Source organism: Arctopsyche grandis, chromosome 11, assembly GCF_051622035.1.
Source record: "Arctopsyche grandis isolate Sample6627 chromosome 11, ASM5162203v2, whole genome shotgun sequence".
Classification (NCBI taxonomy): domain Eukaryota; kingdom Metazoa; phylum Arthropoda; class Insecta; order Trichoptera; family Hydropsychidae; genus Arctopsyche; species Arctopsyche grandis.
This window is the reverse complement of record NC_135365.1, coordinates 1,677,501-1,701,151: the sequence shown is the minus strand read 5'-3', so window position 1 is coordinate 1,701,151 and position 23,651 is coordinate 1,677,501. Positions and strand designations below refer to the sequence as shown.

Here is a 23,651-nt window from a genome sequence, read left to right as displayed (position 1 = left end):
CTTCCAGAGTTTGTCTGATTTTTTGGACCACTCTATGGACCTGCTCGATTGTGGAGTGGTTTGCTCTGAACCCAAATTGGTGTTCTGGAATTATTCCTTCCTCCGTCACTACAGTAGAATTCTAGTCAGTAGTATCTTCTCAAATAGTTTTGAGTTCAAGGTCAGTAAGCTAATCGGTCTATAAGAGGATACTTCGTTTGGGGGTTTGCCGGGCTTAGGTTTCATCATGATTTGAGACACTTTCCAAAGCGCTGGGAAATATGATGTTCTTAAAATACTGTTGAACAGCATAGTTAAGAACACGATTCCCTTCCTCGTAGTTCTTTTAAAATTACCGTAGTGATTAGATCAAATTCAGGAGCTTTTTTAGGATGTAGCATTTTTATGTGTTTCATAATCTCTTTAGGTGTTATGCTTTTTATGGGTTTACACATCTGAAAATCTGTTTTTAAGAAGTTATCTATCTCTTCTTTGGATTCATCTTCTGCTTCATTGGGTTTAAATTAGGGCTTCCAAGTCGGTTTAAACCGAAACCGAAAATCCGGCTTTTTGACCATTTTTCAAAAAACCGAAAACCGGCTTTTTAAGGTTTTCTTTGATTAATGCTTTTTTCCTCAAAATTAACTATTATGAATTTCAAATTTCTATGCAAGATCAAAATAAATGTATATATCTATCTAAACTCTCTTAGGTAAAAGGCGTATATTTCTTGGAACATCAAAAAAAAAGGTACTTGGCGGTTTCTTTGAGATTTGTAATGGACGAAGATAAACTATTTTTTTGCATAGTATAATACATATTTACATTTTTTTTTTCGATTTAAAAAATTTTTAACTTAAAAAAAATCTTAATTTTCTAAAACCGGTGAAAGCCGGCTAACCGGCTTTTTATTTATAAAAAAACCGAAAATCGGCTTTTTCTTTCGGGCGGTTTTTTTGAACCCCTAAGTTTAAATACATCCTGAAGAAATTCTGCATAAATTTCGGCTTTTCCATCGTCATTTCTTCCCCATCCGCCATTTGGGTTGCGTATTGGTGGAACTGACTGCTGTGGTCGCTTGAAGTTCCCAGTAGCTTTTCAAAGCGAGTATTCAATTCGCTTTGAATGTCAGGTTGCTTAAATATTGGTTGAAGGATTCATTTTTAATTTCGTTTAGCATTATTTTGAGTTCTCTTGATGATTTTTGAAATGATTTGCGATCTGCTTGTAATCGGCTTGAGATCCATATTCTTCTTAATCTTCTTTTTCTTGTATTTTTATTTTTATTGCTTTGGGGTAGTTAAGGTTCTGTTTTGTGTTCTCGTTTTGACAGGGCGTAGATTTCCAGGCTGCTATTTGTATTAAGTTAGTTATATATCTAGTTACATCTTCTATTTAATTTCCTGTTTTATTAAGTGGTATTTTCAAGTTAATATTTTCCTCCAAGTATGTTTTGAATGCTTCCCAGTCTGTTTGTTTATTGCACAGTGTTTGTCTTTTTTCTTTTTGAATTAGTGTTGTGCTCAATGTTGTTATGATAGGACAGTGATCAGACGAACCGTCCATCCAATTTTCCACATTCTACAGCGAAGACATCCCCTTGACTATAAAAAAGTCAATCAGGTCAGGGTTTTTGTTTACATCGGCTGGCCAGAATGTAGGTTCCCCTGTTGACAGTGTTTGCATAGAATTCATATTAATGCTATTGTTGCGTAGGGGTGGGTGGAGGATCCAAGTAAAAGGCCAACCGTCGTTTCACAGCATTTATTGATGATTCAGGAGATACACGCAGTGTCACTGCTAAGTCCAGAATGACCTGAGATCGCTTACGTACCGCCTTATAAGGGGTAGATCTCTCAGGACGTCTAATCTGTTTACCTACTGTATAGTCACGTATTCGGATATGTATTCCCACGGTATGAGAAGTGCAATCATTGTTTCATGCACTTAGCTTGTCGCTAATCCTTAAAACCCACTTATACCAGTCGCACGGTATGCATTTAGTTAATCCGTTAACAGATATCCGTTACAGATAATCTTTGAACGGTCACACAGTCTCTGGGATTCTATTCGCTTAATCCGCGGCGTACGTTTCACTATTTTTCAGTTGTCTACCTCTTGGTAGTGTAATTCTGGAGCCCCAATGAGTGTTTTTTGCGTTCCAGTCTCCTGTGAGATGAGTTTCTGAGATCAATGCTATGTCTATAAATTGTGTTTTGATAAGGATTTCCAATTCTTCTCGGTTATTGTTTATACCATTGATATTCCATGCTGCGATTCTAAATGATTTAATGCCTTTGATATTTTTCGAGTATTTTTGTTTTAACTCCTAATAATAGGGATGTTATTTGTTGAGTGATTCGTGCTTTTATTGACATAGTTTATTCACATAGTTTATACGCATTGTGATCAGTCCCATTAGGGTACCCATTTGCTGTATGAGAGTGTCCATTTTTTCTGCCTGTTTTCGGATCAGTTTGTGGAGATCTCCGGGTATATGCTGTGGTTCCATTTCGTTGGTTTCATTCTTCACACCATCGGCGTACTGTCTTTGCTTTTTTCCATCTTGCTTAGTTTGGTTATGCTGTATATCTTGCGCTTACTGGTCGGCTTGTATGGGGATTATTTCGTTGATTTGTTATTTTGTCTTGAAGTGGTTGATTTCTTGTTTTTCCTTTTCTTTTCATGATTTCTAAGTAAACATTGCAGCCTTTGTAGTTTGCTGGGTGTTCATTGTGACGTAATGCACATTTAGCTGGTGTGTTTTTATCTGTTTTAGGACATTCCGATATTTTATGTACTTCGGCGCATTTCACGCATCTAAACGGGCGCATGCAATTATTTTTTGTATGTCCGAACTGCTGGCATCTGTAGCATTGGACAATTGTTAATGCTACAGATGCCAATTATAATTTTTTGATGGAAAATATTTGTAATTTGCTTTGCTATTTTGTTACTTTCACCGGGTTCCAAGTTTACAAAGAATGTAGAGGTGGGTATTTTATTAGGGCCGTATTTACAGTTAATAAATTTCACCCTTGATTTTGTTGCCGGTTGCCTCTATTTCCTTTTTGATTATTTCCAGTGGAGTTGAGGGATGAAGATTTTTTATGACTATTCTTGTACACCTCTCTTCTTTTTTCGTAAATGTGTGTCCAATTAGTGCATTTGATCTTACCAAATCTATTACTTTTTTGTATGTGCTTGCATCCTTACATGTTATTATAATTTGGTTTTTTGTGGTGGACTTTATAGAAAAGTCCTCCTTATTTGTTGCTGTTTCGAATAGCTCTATCATTTTCGTTATATCTTTAATTCCATATAAAAATATTGGTGGGGGTTTGTTTTCTTTTTTCTGTGTTGTGAATTATTGATCATTGCAGTCTTGATTAAGCGTCGAGTATCTATTTTTCAGATTTATTCGTGACTCTGGAGACGGTGATTCCAGATTCCGCTTTTTACTTCTCAGGGTGGGAACTTGCTGCCATTCGGGAACCCTAATTTCCTCCGCTGTCCTCTCTGTGAACACGAAGTCACGTGTTGGATTGTCTCCTGTGGAAGTACATCTCCCGCGATGTAGGAATTGTTCGTCGAGCTTCCTCTGAATTAGTTTGGTGGAACTTGTAGTAGCAGGTCATGTGGTCGTTAGTGTAGGAGTTGTAGAGGTAGTTATGGTTGTTTTTGAATTTTGAACGAATGGCAAAAAACCCTAACATATATTTCGAATCGTTCCATCAAAAGTTTTCTATAATTTTCCAAAAATCTAATCTAATATATAATTTGGAAAGAGATCTAATATATAAGTTGGAAAGAGACTTTGTATATATGTATGTACCTATATATGCAGTTCCAACAGAAAACAATCCCAATCGATAATAATTAATTAAAGTTAGTAAATGTGCGGTGTGAAATAAGTTTATTATAAACATAAAACTTTAGATCAAATAAATGAATTATAATGAATTGAGACATTCGGGGGGTCATGCGACTAGTGTCTTTAAATAGTAAATTAATTAAATTATTTGTAATTGAAGGTTAATGGAAACACTGAGAAGGAAGACTAGCCAGATGAATACCTATGTTTTGATTCAAAAAGAAATCAAACTTGAGCCGATTACATACATCGCACCTTCACTTCGGAAGTGACAACTCAAGCATTTAGTCAAAAACGTTAAAAAACTGACAAAGTGAAACTAATAAAGCTTGTAAACAAGTATATTTTATTCTCTCTAAAGCGGTTGTGGTGCGACATAATAATTATTATAGTAATAATGTTTATCATGGTGAAGTCTATTTTGTTTTGTTTTGTCAATTTTTTCTAACCGCCCCTAGAAATTTAAAAAAAAAATTGGTTACCATCCTCCTTTTTCCAGTCTTGGAACCGTCAGCAAAGTGGTTAACAAGGTTTCCCAACCTCAGGTGGATTTAAAAATAAATAAAGAAAATAATATTTTAGAAGTGAACTTTCCGAGCCTTTCTTTCAGTTAAATCTTTAATTAAAGCTGAAAAACCAAAATTTTCAAAGTTTCAAAATTGGTAAATCTATTTTGTGACATTGTAGACCGGAGATAAGTTTTAATCAATTTAAGTTTCAAAAAACTACGTTCACCACTTGGTACAGTTTCAGGCAGTGTCAGGAAATTTCGCCTATTTAAAAACAACATTTATTTGAAACAAAACATCGTACCAAACAATTAATGAAACAAGAAAACTGAAATCTTTTAATTGTCCCGCTAATGCGGTTGCTTCATGAGCTACACCTACATAGATCCTTTCTTTCAATTTCAGATAAATTAATTAAAACATCATGAACGTCAACAATTTGATACTAGCGAACTGCTTTGATTCTAGCTATTTTCGCTTCCCATTGTGTCTCAGATAATAAGGAATTATTTAAGGAATATAATTAACGTGATCGGGTAGAATCTTCCAGCGATATATTGAAGCTGAAAGTAGTGTAAACAATCTTTGAAGAATACCGCAAAAAAGTTTGCGATGTTACAGAAGATTTTGCAGCGTCGTTGAAATGTCAAACTAATTTTTTTGATAAGCATAATAGAATTATAATTCAAAAGGGAATGCGCCTTCACCCAATGAATAGAAGTTGCTGAGTACAAATGTTTGGGCTTAGAAAGTAGAGACGCCTTTGGCATTCTAATTTAAAAAAATTTCGGGCCTTTGGCACTCTAATTTTAAATTGTAAAGCGCCTTTGGCGCATCGTTCGATCGCTTGACTCAGCCCCCCTTAAAACCGGCACTGTACATAATATGTATAATATAATTAAAGTGGAATTAAATGAAAATACAAATTGTCGACTTTTTTGTTTTATTAAAATAATAGAGAACAAAGCCGTAAATATGTATATATGACCAAATATACACACTATATAAAAAATACAATATAAAAAACTGATACGATAACACGAATTATACAGTACATATTTCTAAACTAATGAAATAAAAAAGTTGTATATAAAAACACATTCTGTAAATTCCACTACAATATACATATGTATTGAAATTGAAATAACTAAATTTAATTATACAAACAAAATTAAATAATCACCTTCATATATGGCAAAAATTTATTTCACTAGAGAATTAGTCAGTCAATTTTATTTGGAAAAATGCAAAACATATTGAGAATGAAGAGAACTTTCAAATTGGATGAAATATCTTTTAGATATAACTATTAGAAACGTAAAAAATTTTTGTCATTGTCATTGAAAAAGCTTGTCATTGTCCGTGTATTACATGTCCATGCAAATTGAATCAATTAGGGATACAGTATTGTAAGATTAATGTCTTTGTAAGACATTATCTTTAGCACCAAAATTCTCTACGTTCCCAATATTACATCTTATGACAACTTTTATAACCCATGAGATAAATTTGATTAGAAAATGAATGTCAATGAGAGATCTCAAGTGACTTACGAGGTAGCTTAGATGAGAAATCGACTTAAAACAAATATCACACTTGTACAGTGTGGATATTTAAATGCCACGCAGTGATTTTATCAAAAAATTATATTATATGCGTACATATTTCACATTCATAAGACTATATGTGACTAAGAATGAGACTTTATATGTTTCGGGAGGGAAGACTTATGGGTGAATGATTTTAAACAAATATCACACTTGTAAGGCTTTTCCCCCGTATGAGATCGTAAATGTAACACAAGATCATATATGCGAGTAAAAGATTTTATACAAATGTCACATTTATGTGGTTTAATCCCAGTATGCAATTTTTCATGTGACGCGAGGCTATATTTATGATGAAAGGATTTTAAACAAATGTCACATTTTTGCGCTTTTATCCCAGTATGCAATTTTTCGTGTGACTTGAGGCTATATTTATGAAGAAAGGATTTTAAACAAATGTCACATTTGTGTGGCTTTATCCCAGTATGAAGTTTTTCATGTGACACGAGGCAAGATTTAAAAACAAATGATTTTGAACATATGACACATTTGTGTGGTTTTATCCCAATATGCAAATTTTCATGTGACGTGAGGTTAGATTTATTACGAAAGGATTTTAAACAGACGCCACATTTGTGTGGTTTTATCCCAGTATGCAATTTTTCATGTGACGCGAGGCTAGATTTAAGGGCGAATGATTTTAAACAAATATCACACTTGTAAGGCTTTTCCCCCGTATGAGATCGTAAATGACGAACAAGATAAGAATTTTGGATAAATGATTTTAAACAAATTTCACATTTGTGTGGTTTTATCCCAGTATGCATTTTTTTATGAAACCAGAGAGCAGAATTTCGATTGAATAATTTTAAACAAATTTCACACTCATAAGGTTTTTCCGCTGTGTGACATCTTAAATGACAAACAAGAGAGGAACGATGAGTAAACGATTTTGAACAAATTTCACACTTATAACGTTTTTCCCCCGTGTGAGATCTTAAATGTATCATAAGATTATATTTACTACTAAATGATTTTAAACAATTGTCACATTTGAACGGCTTTTCCCTACTATGTAAAACAAGTTCAGATTCACTGGGAAATGGCTTTGAACAAATTTCACTACTCTTTCGGTGAATTGTAGGTTCTGAAGGCTCATCGTCCCATATTACATCTTCCAACAAAATTTCTTCAGTCTTGATCTTCAAGCAATCATCAAACCTCAGTTGAGACGTTTCGTTGCTTCGAAAACAAGACTTTCGAAAGCTGATTAACAATTCCAGATTGGTCTTACACGAAAGACACACTACGTCTGGCAGCCCATCGTCTCTCTTAACCCGTAGATGAGAAAAGGTGGGAATAAGAGTTAATCAATTGGGTCTACAATAATTGTAACCTACAAACAGCAACCGACCTGAATTTGACAGCAGGTCCGAATGCGTTGCTCCAGACGCTCTGGATGAGGATCGCCGTAGATGGAGACGGAAGAGTCGGCCGGAGCTGGGCCAAGACAGAGTCTGCACTCCATCTCCTCGTATCCAACTCTGACCAGTGACGAACTCGTCTGTGACTTTTTTAGTGACATCTATTGTACAAATTTGACAGTAAAGGTTAGACCGCACTGGCAGCGTTTAGCCCGTTGCGTATGCCAGTAAGTCCGCTTTCATATAAATTTGCTATACGTAAATTACGCTCGGCTAAACGTCGTGGTGTTGGTCCAGATTTGTTAATGCCCCTTGGTATCGAGGTTAGAAGAGCTTCTGCACTTTTTAAGCGTCAAATTTTGGTGTCCAAAAAAAAGTCTTGGGAGAATTTTGTTAGCTCGCAAGCAGGGTCGGGACCTTGGGGACCAGCGTATAAGGCCATCACTAAGGACCCCGCTTTTATTATGTGTGGAGTTCGTAGTCCTCTTGATGGTCACCTTGCTTTATCTAGTAGTGAAGCGGTTAATAATCTTGTGAATGCACTTATCCCTGTTGATCGCTTTGACAATGATCTACCTGCTCACATTCTTATACGTAATATTGCTTCTTATGTCACTGAACTTAGTTGAAGTTAGTGCGATTTTTAATAACCTGGCTAGGGGTAAGGCTCCTGGAGTTGATATGATAGGCGGAGATATTGCCAGAGTTGTTTGGTCGGTGGGTAATTTTGAACTTCTCAATGTTTATAGGAATTGTTTTAAATTTGGAACCTTCCCTAGTTGCTGGAAGGTTGGAAAATTGTTTGTCATTAAAAAGCATAATACTGATAGACTAGATAGTGACCCTAAGGCTTATCGCCCAATCAGTTTGTTGCCTATTCTTGGGAAGGTCCTAGAGAGGTTAATTTCGAGTCGGCTCAATAGTTTCCTTGACGATAACTCTGTTTTATCCGGTGGTCAATTTGGATTTAGATCGGGAAAGTCTACTGTTGATGCAATTCGCTGTGTCTTGAGGGAGTCTTCGGACTCTCCATCCAAGTATGTAGTTGCTGTTTTGTTGGACGTTGCTGGAGCGTTTGATAATGCCTGGTGGCCCATGCTATTGATCAAGTTGCGTCTGCTGGGACTGCATCCGAATTTACTATGCTTACTGCAGAGTTACTTGTCGGATAGGAAATTGGTTTTCGAACTCGGAGGACAGGTTGGTTTCAGGGATCTCTCTATTGGATGTCCACAGGGCTCCGTTTTGGGACCTATCCTTTGGAACATTCTCGTCAATGACCTCTTTACAATCAATTTGCCGGAGGGTTGCAGGTTGGTTGCGTATGCTGATGACATCGTGTTGTTAACGCACGCAAAGTCCCGTGTTGAGATGGAATGTAGAGCTACTGCGGCACTTCACCTTCTAGACGATTGGGCCATAATTAACAAACTTTCTTTCTCGCCCTCTAAGTCCAAGTGCTTACTATTAAAGGGTTCTCTTGTTAGAGCCCCTAATATCAAACTCGAAGACTGTAAGATCAAATTTGTCAACGAGTACACGTATTTAGGTGTTGTTCTCGATGTCAGGCTTACATTCAATGGTCATATTGGGAGAGCATTAGATAAAGCTAAGGTTTTCTTTGGTCGTATTGGTCGCCTTTGTGGTCGCTCTTGGGGTTTGGGTTTCCATGAAAAACGCTTGGTATACGATGCTGTGTTTGTGAACTCTTTGACGTATTCATTTTATGAACGATACAGTATGCATACATACATATGTACATATCATACATACATACATACATTTACCTATTTTTTACGTTTTGTGTCGGTTTCCAATTTATTTTCGCCTCTTTATGCGTTTGTGTCGTCGCACATGCCCGCACGTTCTTACACTAGTTAATGTGGCACACAATGATAAATGGTCTCTAAGCGGAGACGTAATTGATGTACTGACATAACACTTTCATGTGGTTTGTAATATGATTGGACACCCCAAATTTAGACGTGGCGATCGTGACGACATTGACAGGGTTCGTATAATATAATTAAAGTGGAATTAAATGAAAATACAAATTGCTGACATTTTTGTTCTATTAAAATAATAGAGAACAAAGCCGTAAATATGTATGTATATACCGTAACGGTCAATGAAAAAGTGTCCACCTTAAAAATGCGTATTTTTAAAGTTATTTGCTCTAAATAATTTCTATCCTACAATTTTGGATGACAAGTGTTACATAAATATATTTTCGATGATTTGATATCATTTGAGCCTTAATATTATGTAAAATAAAAATTTTATTCAAGTTTTTGTAAAACTGGGTTTTTAAAAGATTTTGTTGTCTTATAGAAAAAAAAGTTTTTTGGCATAAAATCTATTTATTTATTATTTTTTTTTACTTAAACTATATCTACATATATAATACTCATTACAAACACTTAATCTAATATTGTGCAACCCTTCCTTTATTTTATATCACTTCTCTCATTCTCGGAGGCATCGATTCCACCAATATTTTTAAACAATCGCCTGTAATGTCGTCATACCAAACTTTTTCTAATGTTTATATAAGCTGGTATTTACAAATAGGCTTATTGCTATTCACTTATAACCCCATTATGCCCCATAACTTCTCAATCGGGTTTAAGTCAGGACTATTACCCAGTCACTCCAACGTCAAAATTCCATGTTTTTTTAATAAAGTCTTTCACCTAAATATCATAATATTCAATCTGAACAATATTTTTGCATTTAAAATATTGCTTAGATATAAAGTATTTCAAAAAATATAAACATACGGATTTAGCGCGATGACACGGCGCAGAATCGTCCTGGAAAATGCTCTGTATTTTATACGCGCAATGCATTTCAATAGATAGAACAGGTTCATTGTTAATATATTTTTGTAAAATTCTGCGTTTACCGTTGTCAATAAAAGCCAACTGGACCACCCAAAAGTAAAAGAACGACCCCAGGCTATCTATCCTGCAGGATACTTCACCGTTGGCAAAAAGCATTAGTCACTTAGACGTTCCCCAGTTCTGCGTCTCACACACCGCATTTAATTGGACCCGAATAAATTTAATTTACTCTCATCCGAGAAGATCATATTCTGCCAATCACTTAGTGTCCAATTTTAATATTTTTTGGCCCATTCCAGACGCTGCACTAGAGAATTAGTCAGTCAATTTTATTTAGCAAAATATACGATGCAAAAAATATTGAGAATGAAGAGAATTTTCAAATTGGATGAAATATCTTTTCAACTACACTGAGCAACAAAAAAAAATACCAGAGCGGAGACTAGCCAATCTTTACTAAGTTTGACCCACTGAATTCGAATATGATATTGATTTTTGTTGGTGGGTGATCGTTTACGAGATATGAGCGTTTAAAAAATTCCGCGATTTTTACAGTTTTTTGGCTTTTGCGGTCTTTAACTCAAAATTTAGGATTGTTACGCTCAAAGTGAGTATTGGAATCAATAGTCAGATATTTTTCCTGTTAATTGTTATATTTCATTGCTTTAAAATACTGCTAATTAATTGTTTAGCGAATTTTAAAAGTCAAAAATATATTTTTTTTACGGATTTTTTTCCCGTGCTATTTTTCATTTATTTGGCAAATTTTTTATTTCACCACGTTTATAAGTATTGGTTTTCTATCTCAATATTTTTTTTTAATCTAAACGTACTAACTAAACCGGTAATTGCAATTTAAATGCTTTCGTTGTATATATGGTTGTATCGCGTAATATGTTAGGGCAAGCGAGATGGCATGTAGTCCGACCGCTGTACTCTGTGAGGTGGATTATATGCCATCTCGCTTGCCCTAACATATTACGCGATAAATATTTTTGTTTTATTAAAATAATAGAGGACAAAGCCATATATATTACGTATTACATGTCCATGCAAATTGAATCAATTAGGGATACAGTATTGTAAGATTAATGTCTTTGTAAGATATTATCTTTAGCACCAAAATTCTCTACGTTCCCAATATTACATCTTATGACAACTTTTATAACCCATGAGATAAACTTGATTAGAAAATGAATTTCAATGAGAGATCTCAAGTGACTTACGAGGTAGTTTAGATTAGAAATCGACTTAAAACAAATATCACACTTGTACGATGTGGGTATTTAAATGCCACGCAAAGTGACATTTATCAAAAAATTATATTATATGCGTACATATTTCAAATTCATAAGACTATGTGTGACTATAAGAATGAGACCTTATATGTTTCGGGAGGGAAGATTTAAGGGTGAATGATTTTAAACAAATATCACACTTGTAAGGCTTTTCCCCCGTATGAGATCGTAAATGACGAACAAGATAAGAATTATGGATAAATGATTTTAAACATATGTCACATTTGTATGGTTTTATCCCAGTATGCAATTTTTCATGTGACGTGAGGCTATATTTATGAAGAAAGGATTTTAAACAAATGTCACATTTGTGTGGCTTTATCCCAATATGAAGTTTTTCATTTTTAGAGATTTTTGAGTAGAGATTTTTGAGAAAATGATTTTAAACAAACTTCACATTTGTGTGGTTTTATCCCAGTATGCAATTTTTTATGTAACCAGAGAGCAGAATTTCGATTAAATACTTTTTAAACAAATGTCACACTTGTAAGGCTTTTCTCCCGTGTGAGATCTTAAATGTATCACAAGTTCTTTTTTTCGAACAAATGATTTAAAACAAATGTCACATTGGAACGACTTTTCTCTAGTATGTAAAATACGCTTAGATTCAGTTGGAAATGTTTTTGAATCAATTTCACAATTCTTTTGATGAATTAACGGTAGTGAAGACTCGTCGTCCCATATTACATCTTCCAAACAAAACTTCTTCAGTCTTGATCTTCAAAAAATCATCTAACCTCAGTTGAGACGTTTCGTTGCTTCGAAAACAAGCCTTTCGAAAGCTGATTAACAATTCCAGATTGGTCTTACACGAAAGACACACCGTGTCCGGCAACCGGTCGCCTCTTTTGACCTGCAGATGAAAAAGTAGAATTAAGAGAACAGTTAACCAATTGGGTCCACAACAATTGTAAACTGTAACCAGCACCGACATAAATTTGACAGCAGGTCCGAATGCGTTGCTCCAGACGCTCTGGATGAGGATAGCCGTAGATGGAGATGGAAGAGTCGGCCGGAGCTGGTCCAAGACAAAGTCTGCACTCCATCCTCTCGTATCCAACTCTGACGAACATGTCTGTGACTTTTTCAGTGACATCTATTGTGCAAATTTTAGACCGCACTATGCGACTAAAGATGGGCAAAAATGGGAATTTTGAACGAACGGGAAAAAATCCTAACATATATTTCGAATCGTTCCATCAAGAGTTTTCAATAATCTACCAAAAATCTAATAATACAATACATTTTCCTATTGGTAGATTCGTGGTTTGTTTCAAGTGGGTCACAATTATTGACACAAAAATAAGTCTTTGGTGAGTTTTATAATAACTCAAACAAGGTGATGTTAATGATGCCAGGGCTATTGGAATTGTTGAACATACCAGAAAATAAATTTGAAGAATATGGTGAAATTATCAACGATTTAAGTGGTGAGTTTCCATGAAGATTTGGCGACTTCCGAAAAATTGAGATGGGCTTGGCAATTGCAATATATGTATGTATATTGATAGCGTATTGACTGAGATATAAATTATGATTATATATTTACAGTGGGATTCTGATTTAATGGAATTACACCGTCATGAAGAAATTTAAAAAAAATTAGAACGCCCTTACGGAAAAATTCGACAAACTTAAGAGATTTTGCTCAAAAAATGCTAGTGGTTTTTTGATCAACCTACATACATATGTAAACAAAACTTTTCAACAGTGAATATCAATAAAAATTCTTTACAATCAAGCATCACAGATGAAAATTTACAAGCATTTTTTAAGAACTACAAAATTTTCTCCTGTAATTAAAAAACTGTTAAAGATGTAAAACAGTTTCATTCGTTCAATTAATTAAAAAAAAATTGTATGAAATTTAAAAAAAATGTTTTAATTCCTTTCACGATAATGAATAATGTAACGAACGGTTTTACGCGCGTTATCTAATCTCGCGGTGGGAGATCCAGAGGGCGGATACGTCGTTCTTCTTCCAAGGGTCGGGTTATAGGGAAACGTGAACTAACCTTGGGATACAGTTTATATATAGTCGGGGAGGTTCCTGACTGCAAATCGTCTCGTTAATAACTGCTTCCTCGTGTTCGGGTCCTCTCACGGCTGACGTTTCTCCAGAAACTGCGTGAGGAATACAGGAGACGTTGTGCTGGAACTCTTGGGAGGGAGTGATGCTGCACTCGACCTCACAGCGGTTCTTCAGCAAGATGGCGGATCTCTTGGCCCCGTCTCCCCGTGGAGACGTGCGCAGGAGAGATCTTTCTTCGGCAGTGGATGGCGGGTGAGAGAGCTAATCTCGAAGCGAGCGCGCTTATATGGCGCGCTTTTCTGTGTGGCCACTCGAAATAAGGCGCGAGTGTTGCCTTATGGGACGATGGGGGGGACGTCGTGTTATGCTGCGTACGGACCAAACCAACGACGATTTTGGTCCAACATTTCAACCAGCAGGATAAAACCAGTAGCGTACAAAATATCGATATAAAAATTAAATTTAAAAATTGAAATTAAATATCAAAATTAAAAATATTATTATTATATTAAAATTAAATTCAAATATCAAAATAAAATTATAATCAATATATTAAAATTAAAATAAAATATTGAAAGTTAAAACAGAACATGCCCAATTTAAATAAATTTTCGAGATTGACCTAAAATTAGATCATCAACAATCACATACAGGTAATCCTCGACTTTTGTTTGTCGAAGATGTTTTGACTTACGAAGATACGCACTAAGATCGAAAAAAAAATCAAAGAATTATTATTTTTACTTCCCCGTAATGCGCAGTTACTGAGAATATATCATGTGTTAGTATGGGTGACCGAGCGATGGTCCCAACCCGGTACGTTGTCGGTTTATCAAACGAAATTTTTTTAGTCTTCAATTGTTTCTCTCGTCGAAATAAATCAATTAATTAAATCATTTCAGAGGTAAATTTTATCGGATAATGTGTGATTATTAATTTTATTTCGACGAAAGAAAAAAAACCCTTTGACAAATCACCGACAACCGACACCGCGTTTTTTTATGAATTGTTTTTTTTTATCGATCGTCGACGGTTAGAAATACAGTAACATCTCGTGACGACTTAAACAATATTTTTTTTCGCTCGTAAGCAGAGAAATTATAATATTTCTCTGGTTTTAAATGCGTATCGTCGTAATTCAAAACATTGTTGTAATTCAAAACATCAACGATGATCTAATTTTAGCTCAATCTCGCTCTTTAGCTTGATTTTGATATTTAATTTCAATTTTAAAATTTAATTTTTATTTCGATATTTTGTACGCTACTGCTGGTTAAAAAGTGGGCCCAAAATCATCGTTGGTTTAGTCCGTAAGCACCATTACAATAATTTATATCTAAAAATAGTATTTTACTTGCGGCCCGCCGCTCATTTTTAATTTCTAATGTGGCCCTTCATCCAAAAAGTTTGCCCAGGCCTGCTCTAAACCATTAACGTCCATTTATTTTCTTTCACCCAGAGCCATCTGTAAATCGCTACGGCATTTTATGTTAAATATGTTAAACTTGCCAACTGGGTAATGAAAAAAAGAAAACATTTTTTTTTTAATATTTAATTTTATTGATAAATCACAGTAAATAATATATAATAAAATAAATAATTATAATGCATGCGTTCTTATTTAAATCTTTATGTCATATATGTATGTATCACGCAGAAAATTTCTACTACCCGGGTATTCTAAGCGTAGTCTAATACATATAATTACAAAAATGTATCACGTTTAGTATTTTATAATGAAATAAAAGAAAATAAACTTTTCCATCAAATTAGCAGTGTATAGATAAATACAGCAACAGAGGTGATGAAATTGAGAGTGAGAATGAAGATGATCAAATTCAACAATTCATTTTTAAGAGGGCTGTACACCCGAAACCTTAATTTTGTTGTCATTTCTTCGATATATATGTATATATTAATTGAATGCGACAATATATATATATATATATATATATATATATATATATATATATATATATATATATATAATATATATATATATATATATATATATATATATATATATATATATATATATATATATATATATATATATATATATATTGAGTGAATGCGACAGTTGCGCTTCGACCAGATAATATCTATTTTAATCGAGGTTTCGTATTCTCCAATTTTCTCCTCCGAAACTGGACCAATTTAAAAAAAAAATTCATCATCGGTATGAGAAAGATATTTTCAATGTTTGTGTGCTAAAATTGTTTCTATACTGGCGATCAAAACTCTCTTAAAAAATTTAAAAACCAAAGCAGACAGTTAAATCCCATAAAATGTTTGCCGACGAGCAGTCCTGCGAAATCAAATAAAACGAAAAAAGCTTATTTTTTCATTATTTTACAGTTTGGTTTTGTCGAGCTGCCACTTTTACCCCGTGAGAGATCATTTAGAGAGATGTATTTAACACAAGTTCATATCTATGTATAAATGATTGCAAGTGTCTCATTTGTGTAGGTTTATCAAAGTATGCAATTTTTCATTTGTGACACAAGGTCAAATTTTCGGGCATATGGTTATAAACAAATTTCACACTTGTGAGGCTTTTCCCCCATGAGATTCCCCATGTTGGCTATTTTTATGACGAAGAAGAGAAGACTTCTGAGTAAATGATTTAGAACAAATTTCACACTTGTAAGGCTTTTTCCCAGTGTGAGTTCTTAAATGAAGCACGAGGATATTTCTACGAATAAACGATTTTAAACAAATATCACACGTGTAAGGCTTATCCCCCGTGTGAGACCTTGAATGCAACACAAGGCAATATTTTTGGGTAAATGATTTTAAACAAATGTCACATTTGTATGGACGTACCCCAGAATGCAATTTTTCATGTGACACGAGGCCAGATTTTTGAGGAAATGATTTTAAACAAATGTCACATTTGTATGGTTGTATCCTAGAATGCAATTTTTTATGTGATACGAGGCTAGATTTTTGAGAAAATGATTTTAAACAAATGTCACATTTGTATGGTTTTATCCCAGTATGTAATTTATTATGTGTCCTGAGGCCAGAATTTTGACTAAATGATTTTAGACAAATGTCACACTTGTAAGGCCTTTCTCCCGTGTGATATCTTAAATGTATCACAAGTTCATTTTTTCGAATAAATGATTTAAAACAAATAATACATTGGAACGGCTTTTCTCTAGTATGTAAAATAAGTTCAGATTCAGTTGGAGATGTCTTTGAATCAATTTCACAATTTTTTTGGTGAATTGTCGGCAGTGAAGTCTCATCGTCCCATATCACATCTTCCAACAAAACTTCTTCAGTCTTGATCTTCAAACAATCATCTAACCTCAGTTGAGACGTTTCGTAGCTTCGTAAACAAGTTTTTCGAAAGCTGATTAACAATTCCAGATTGGTCTTACACGAAAGACACACTACGTCTGGCAGCCCATCGTCTCTCTTAACCTGTAGATGAGAAAAGGTGGGAATAAGAGTTAACCAATTGGGTCTACAATAATTGTAACCTACAAACAGCAACCGACCTGAATTTGACAGCAGGTTCGAATGCGTTGCTCCAGACGCTCTGGATGAGGATCGCCGAAGATGGAGACGGAAGACTCAGCCGGAGCTGATCCAAGACAAAGCCTGCACTCCATCGTCTCTGCATTAGAGTTAATCTGACAGCAACCACATCAATCATACTTCACAGTAGTATTTTTTAGTGACATCTATTGTATAAATTTGTTACTAGTTATACTAACTTTCCGGTAACTGAGCAACTGCTCACTGACAAGTTGCGCACAGGCAATTCCTCAAAAGCTGAATACAGTGACAACCAGGGCTGAAGAGTGAGGGTACAGAATATGCAAATAATCAGAGCCCAGATTCAGAAAGGTTCCGGTCGTAATATTCGATAAATTATTCGTAATATTCCGGTCGTAATATTCGAAAATTCGATAAAGAGATTGGCGCAAAGCCAATCTCTGATTTCAAAATAATGCTCTTATTTGTATTTGAAAATATTATATTTAAAATAACAAATATATTTTGTTAAGTATAATCAATTTTAATTTAAATATCCACAATTTTTCTTAATTCCATATTCTATAAACAGTTCGGTGATTACTGGTCACAAATTACTCGTCACAAAGTCACTAAAATCTCTATAACGGAACATCTGGCAGCCGAAAAGTCCATCATACTAACGATAACTATCATAGTAACGAGAACTTGAGTGCCAAATATTGTGTATTCGCGATTTTCATGGCAAAAATTGTCTTTGTGACCACCCCAATGTGACGAATAGTCCAATTACCTCTATAAACACATTCAAAAGGTTAGGTAAATTTTTTTTGAAAATTACTCGTGGACCCGAGACAACAACGCCCACAGACAACTCCGTACATGGTCTATGGCAGTGCCAGCTCTAGGAGTCCCGGAGCCCCTATGCAACTTTCTACTCGGTGCCCATACAATTTTTTCCAAAAAAAAAAAAAACGACTTAAATTTGTTATGCATGTATGTATGTATTCAATTTTTTATTCGTAGATAAAAAATGAAACTTATTTAAAATTTATTTTATAAAATACAATAAAAATCATATTATTTTTTAAAATTTATTTACATAAATGAAATAATACATTGATAATAAAAATCTCGTAAAAAAAATTATTTGCTGACCAATATGTGGGCAGTTTGTCTAGTCGTTTTTCGATTTTCATGATTTTCGATTTTCATGCGAGCGGTTATACCGTTAGCGATTGACATGTGACAATACCAACAGACAGACTGAACCAATAAAATATAGCTAAAAATTTGTAATTTTTATAACATTGACTGATTATGTAATAAAATATTATAAAAATATACACATAATTAAACAAAGGTTAACACTATTGTTGACCAAACCGCGCAAAATGGCAAAGTTTCAAAACGATCAGAAGAATGTAGGATATAATATATGTACATATTTATGTAAGTTGTCAGACATATAAGCAAAGTGAAGAGCCTTGTAAAATTAATTACGAATTTCAACTTAAAATACACACAAAAAAATTTCGATCTTGAAACGCTTCTTAAACGATATTTTATCTCTATCGTAATGGCGGAGGATCCATTTACTTATATTGATGACCAAAATGAGCAATATGGCAAAGTATGAAAACGATCGGATAAGAGGCAAACTTTTTCCTGAATTGTAATCGTAAGTGAAACGTAAAGGAGGTATGTAAAAATATACAATTATATTGAATTTTTACTTTTCCAACATTCATGGATACGAATTCGTTTAAAAATGCATTTTGGTCAATTTTTGTACACAATTCATTTTCTATAGATATTTTTGAAAGTTCAACTAGCCTCACTAGGGAAATAGTAGAATGGAGATATGATTTTATTTACATATTTTTCAGTTCAGACCATTGCGGCATTACAGGAATTCCTAATGCGCCACAATGGTCAAAAAATTTATAAAATAATAATAATAATAATAATTATACATAAATTAATAAATATTATAGATACAATTCATAAATAAAAACAAATTTCAAGCAATAAGAGTAGTCACATAACATATACATACATAATAATATCTAATATTAGTGGTTTTACCCGTATTTTTGTTTGTTCGTGAGTCTATTTAATCAAAAAAAACAAACGAATATTCAATTTGATTTTTTTAGACAAAGCTATTCAAATAAATTTAATAAAATGTTTACTGTAAGATTAGTCATGTTTAAGAAGTTTATTAATGCAAGTAATACAAATTTTATTAATGCAAGTAATACTTTGCAAACGCTAAAGCACGGAAAATTCGTCTTTAGTTTTTTCTATATGTAATAATTAATAGTCAAGTTGTTAATAAAGAAATAGGTTCCTGCTCTAGACAGATTTATGGTTTTAGATAAAGAAAAAAATATATGAAACAAACATTAAAATAATAAAAAAAATTAAATAAAATAGTAAAAATTAAAATGAATTGTGTTTTAAGTACACAAATTCCTTTTATAATAATGATATGTATTTGTTGCAAAATTCTCACGTACATTATAAAAAATAATCCTATTTTTGTTCGAATTTTATTTTAAAATGTGTGATTTATAAATTTCAATAAATATATACATATTGTTTAAATGAAATAAATTCTTTTAATATTATAAAAAAATATTAAGAGTGTGACACAAATTTGCTAATATTTGCCAAGGGCGCAAAAAACATCGCTACGGCTCTGCTTATAGATATAATCATTCCTGTACAGGTGAAATTTTTCGATTACCTTGTAAAATAATGGTTTTTTTGGTACCTCAAATGACTTATTTCATTTTAATAATAACCCGCACAATTATAAAGAAAATTGTAAAATAAACATTTTTTTGTTAAACATTCTCTTTTTTTGTCCATAACACTTGGCAACCCTAATAATATTAAATATGAAATATCGACAGAATACAATAAAATCAAATCGAGTACAATATTTCAATATATTATAATTGCATGTTGCTGTATTTATACTGGTGTTTGAATCCCTCTTACAAAATTAAAAGCCGACAATTTACGGTTTGGTTTTGTGTGCTTATGTCGGCGTTCTTAGGTCGGGCTGCCGTTTTTCCTCCATGAGAGATCTTAAATATACCACAAGTTCATATCTATGAATAAATGATTTTAAGTGTCTCATTTGTGTGGGTCTATCCAAGTATGCAATTTTTCATGTGACAAGAGGTCAAACTTGCGAGCATATGGTTTTAAACAGATTTCACACTTGTGAGGCTTTTCCACCGTGTGAGATTCCCCAGGATGACTGTTTTTATGACGAAGAAGAGAAGAATTCTTAGTAAATGATTTGGAACAAATTTCACACTTGTACGGCTTTTGCCCAGTGTGAGATCTTAAATGAAACACAAGGTAATTTCTACGAATAAATGATTTCAAACAAATATCACACTTGTAAGGCTTTTCCCCAGTGTGAGATGATAAATGTAACACAAGGTCATTTTTACGAACATATGATTTTAAACAAATGTCACACTTGTGAGGTTTTTCTCCCGTATGATATTTTAAATGCAACACAAGTCCACTTTTTTGAATAAATGATTTTAAACAAATTTCACACTTGTAAGGCTTTTCCCCTGTGTGAGATCTTAAATGTATCACAAGTGCGTTTTTATAAATAAATGATTTTAAACAAGTGTCACATTTGTGTGCTTTTATCTCAACGTGTATGTTTTTATGTGACTCAAGGTTAGATTTTCGAATGAATGATTTTAAACAAATTTCACACTTGTAAGGCTTTTCCCCCTTATGATATCTTAAATGTACCACAAGTTGGCTTTTTCGAATAAATGATTTGAAACAAATTTCACACTTGTAAGGCTTTTCCCCCGTATGATATCTTAAATGTACCACAAGTCCACTTTTTTGAATAAATGATTTTAAACAAATTACACATTTGTAAGGCTTTTCTCCCGTGTGAGATCTTAAATGTATCACAAGTTCATTTTTTCGAACAAATGATTTAAAACAAATGTCACATTTGAACGGCTTTTCTCTAGTATGTAAAATATGTTTAGATTCAGTTGGAAATGTCTTTGAGTTAATTTCACAATTCTTTTGGTGAATTAACGGTAGTGAAGGCTCATCGTCCCATATTACATCTTCCAACAAAACTTCTTCAGTCTTGTTACTCAAACAATCATCTAACCTCAGTTGAGATGCTTCGTAGCTTCGAAAACATGCCTTTCGAAAGCTGATTAACAATTCCAGATTGGTCTTACACGAAAGACACACCGTATCCGGCAACCCGTCGCCTCTTCTAACCTGCAGGTGAAAAAGTAGGATCAAAAGAAGAGTTAACCAATTGGGTCTATAATAGTTGTAACCTGTAACCAGCAACTGACATAAATTTGACAGCAGGTCCGAATGCGTTGCTCCAGACGCTCTGGATGAGGATCGCCAAAGATGGATACGGAAGACTCAGCTAGAGCTGATCCAAGACAAAGTCTGCACTCCATCGTTCCTGCATTTAACTCAGACAACAATCAGATCGACAGGGCTTCGCCTCTCTTTTCCTTAGTGACATATTTTGTCTAAATTTGGTACTAGTTATACCAACTTTAACTAGGCAACTAGGCAATTGTTAACTAACCACTCGTAGAATATGCAATTCCGCTAAAGCTGCAGACAGTGGCAACCAGGACTGACGTGTGGGTTACAGAATATGCAAATAATCAGGGTCCAGATTTAGAAAGGTAAACGTAATATTCGATAAAGTATGTGTATTAGAAAGTATAGTTTGAAATTCGTTTACATGTTCTTTACTTACTTCCCGCCCATCACATAAAGGTCTGTTCATACTTAACAGCACTGCATGACTCCGTTTCAAATATGTCATTTTATTACATTTCTATTCATATCTACCTACACGTCTTGGTCACGTCACGTTTACAGCAATTTGGCCGAGTGCAAGGCAAAATCGGCTTACTTATACATTAGAGGCCATGACGATACGGCGCAATATTGCTTACGTCGTATTGTCGAGTACTTGCAATATGAATGCATACACGTGCATTCGTAGCTACGCGTCAGAATACAAGTCAGCAAAAATGTTTCGGCGTTTATCGAACGAAAAATTATGTATAATCGCGTTGTTGTTGGAAGAAGAAGCTCAAGAAGGCAATAAAAAAGCACGGAGGCATTTTGATGTGCATCCGTCAACGATACGTTGACGGATGTTGCTGTAAGGCATGAACAGGAAATGTCGGGTACTGCTGTAAGCCTGCCGTGGCGTAAACGTGACGGTTGGTATGAATATACCCATACAAAATGTACCAAAGAATACTTTTCGTACGGCCGGATACCTGCTGAAGTCGGTACGTGCTGACTAGGTATGAACAGACCTTAATTTGTATTTTTTTTTTTTTTTTGAAAATTGCACCTGGGCCCGGGACGCATCTAGGTGAAATTTCCAAAAAAATGAACCCAACCTAATATGGTATTAGTAAAATTTGTGTAAATTAAAATCGATAAACGCTAAATAAAAAAATGTATTAAGCATTATTTTAAATGTTGTGACAAACGTGTTTTACGCGCTTATAACGGCTCCCATGTTGAGAGCGCAGATGGCGAATCAACAACGCAGGAGTCATCCTTCCAGGTGCGTTCGTTCTTCGTTGGTGGGGATGATCAAAGGGATCCCAAATAGCAACCACAAGTTGCAATATGGAAATGGGATATAGAAAATATTGTAAGTAATTACTGTTGGTATTGATAGCCCCTATCAATATTGAAACTACTGTGGCGTTTCGCTATATGACATGATCGAGTTCGGCCACCTTCCTGCGAGTTGGGACCAACTCGCCCTTGTTCAAAGTTGCTACCTCACTCCGCCTTCGGCTGCCATAATAAAAACACGTGCATCAACAAGGCAGTCGTCTCATTCGTTTCATCACCTATACTACTGTAGGCGGGGTAGGAAGTGTTGACCGTATCCCAGCCTAACGAAACACTGTTGTGCTTGTTTTAAGTTGTTTTATTGTTTGCCTAAATATTGTACAAGTGTATTAGAATATTTGAGGAAGTTTTCTCGAAGCGGCTATTGGCTGTTGACTTGGTGTCGTGATGGCTGCTGGATCTGCAATGTGTCGTTGCTCTGGATCCGGCTGAGTTGCAAGCGTTCTTCCATTGTAGGGTAGTGTAGTGGTAGCTGGTCAGATGCTGGATGTCGACTGCTGTCGTGGTGGCTGCTGCCTGTTGACTGGTCTGCTGCTGTGTGTCGACTGAAGTTGTTTGGGGTGGAATTTTCTCGACTCAAGATGACGTCAATGGTTGAGCGTGAGAAATGTATTCTCCGTCGCAATAGATGTTTCGATTGCGGTGACGAGATTCCTACACTGCAAAACTTACATCCGAAGTAGGGATCCCAAATATTCGAATATATTGGAATATATTCGAATATCGAATATCGAATAGTAGCTTTAAATTATTTATTTGTAGTGTAGGCATATAGTACAACTGAAATGATCTCATCAGGTCACTGCGACACATATCCAGGAAAGTCATTAACGCATGGCACACGCTCGCCTCGTCAAAAGGTCGACACGTGTTTCTATACACGTATCTGGGAAACAAAGGAAGAACGCACTGAACCCATAAAAACCACGAACTACGTCCAGGCGTATGAACCC

The 23,651-nt window shown here is 34.5% G+C and overlaps 4 protein-coding genes across 4 annotated transcripts in view; all 4 read right to left on the bottom strand.

Moving 5' to 3' along the window:
* Positions 1-23,651, bottom strand: part of LOC143919146 (uncharacterized) — a 1,208,594-nt gene that overhangs the window by 194,226 nt on the left and 990,717 nt on the right. The gene's annotated exons all lie outside the window — the stretch shown is intronic.
* On the bottom strand, positions 5,291-7,501 carry LOC143919110 (uncharacterized). Its single transcript, XM_077441299.1, has 2 exons — positions 7,324-7,501; positions 5,291-7,240 (listed from the first exon to the last, which is right to left on the bottom strand). The coding sequence occupies exons 1-2, from the start codon at positions 7,492-7,494 to the stop codon at positions 6,053-6,055; spliced, it is 1,359 nt and encodes a 452-aa protein (XP_077297425.1). The 5' UTR covers positions 7,495-7,501; the 3' UTR covers positions 5,291-6,052.
* On the bottom strand, positions 15,972-17,186 carry LOC143919130 (uncharacterized). Its single transcript, XM_077441322.1, has 2 exons — positions 17,016-17,186; positions 15,972-16,938 (listed from the first exon to the last, which is right to left on the bottom strand). Exons 1-2 carry the CDS (start codon positions 17,127-17,129, stop codon positions 16,048-16,050), a joined length of 1,005 nt encoding a protein of 334 aa, XP_077297448.1. The 5' UTR covers positions 17,130-17,186; the 3' UTR covers positions 15,972-16,047.
* On the bottom strand, positions 19,850-21,583 carry LOC143919013 (uncharacterized). The gene is made up of 2 exons (XM_077441169.1): positions 21,366-21,583; positions 19,850-21,285 (listed from the first exon to the last, which is right to left on the bottom strand). Exons 1-2 carry the CDS (start codon positions 21,477-21,479, stop codon positions 20,143-20,145), a joined length of 1,257 nt encoding a protein of 418 aa, XP_077297295.1. The 5' UTR covers positions 21,480-21,583; the 3' UTR covers positions 19,850-20,142.

Bases quoted from the DNA above. Each gene is read 5' to 3' on its own strand.
- LOC143919110 (XM_077441299.1), bottom strand. From the start codon at position 7,494: ATGTCACTAAAAAAGTCACAGACGAGTTCGTCACTGGTCAGAGTTGGA. The intron at 7,241-7,323 runs GTCGGTTGCTGT...CTACGGGTTAAG, and splicing joins GGACCTGCTGTCAAATTCAG to AGAGACGATGGGCTGCCAGA.
- LOC143919130 (XM_077441322.1), bottom strand. From the start codon at position 17,129: ATGGAGTGCAGGCTTTGTCTTGGATCAGCTCCGGCTGAGTCTTCCGTC. The intron at 16,939-17,015 runs GTCGGTTGCTGT...TCTCATCTACAG, and splicing joins GAACCTGCTGTCAAATTCAG to GTTAAGAGAGACGATGGGCT.
- LOC143919013 (XM_077441169.1), bottom strand. From the start codon at position 21,479: ATGGAGTGCAGACTTTGTCTTGGATCAGCTCTAGCTGAGTCTTCCGTA. The intron at 21,286-21,365 runs GTCAGTTGCTGG...TTTCACCTGCAG, and splicing joins GGACCTGCTGTCAAATTTAT to GTTAGAAGAGGCGACGGGTT.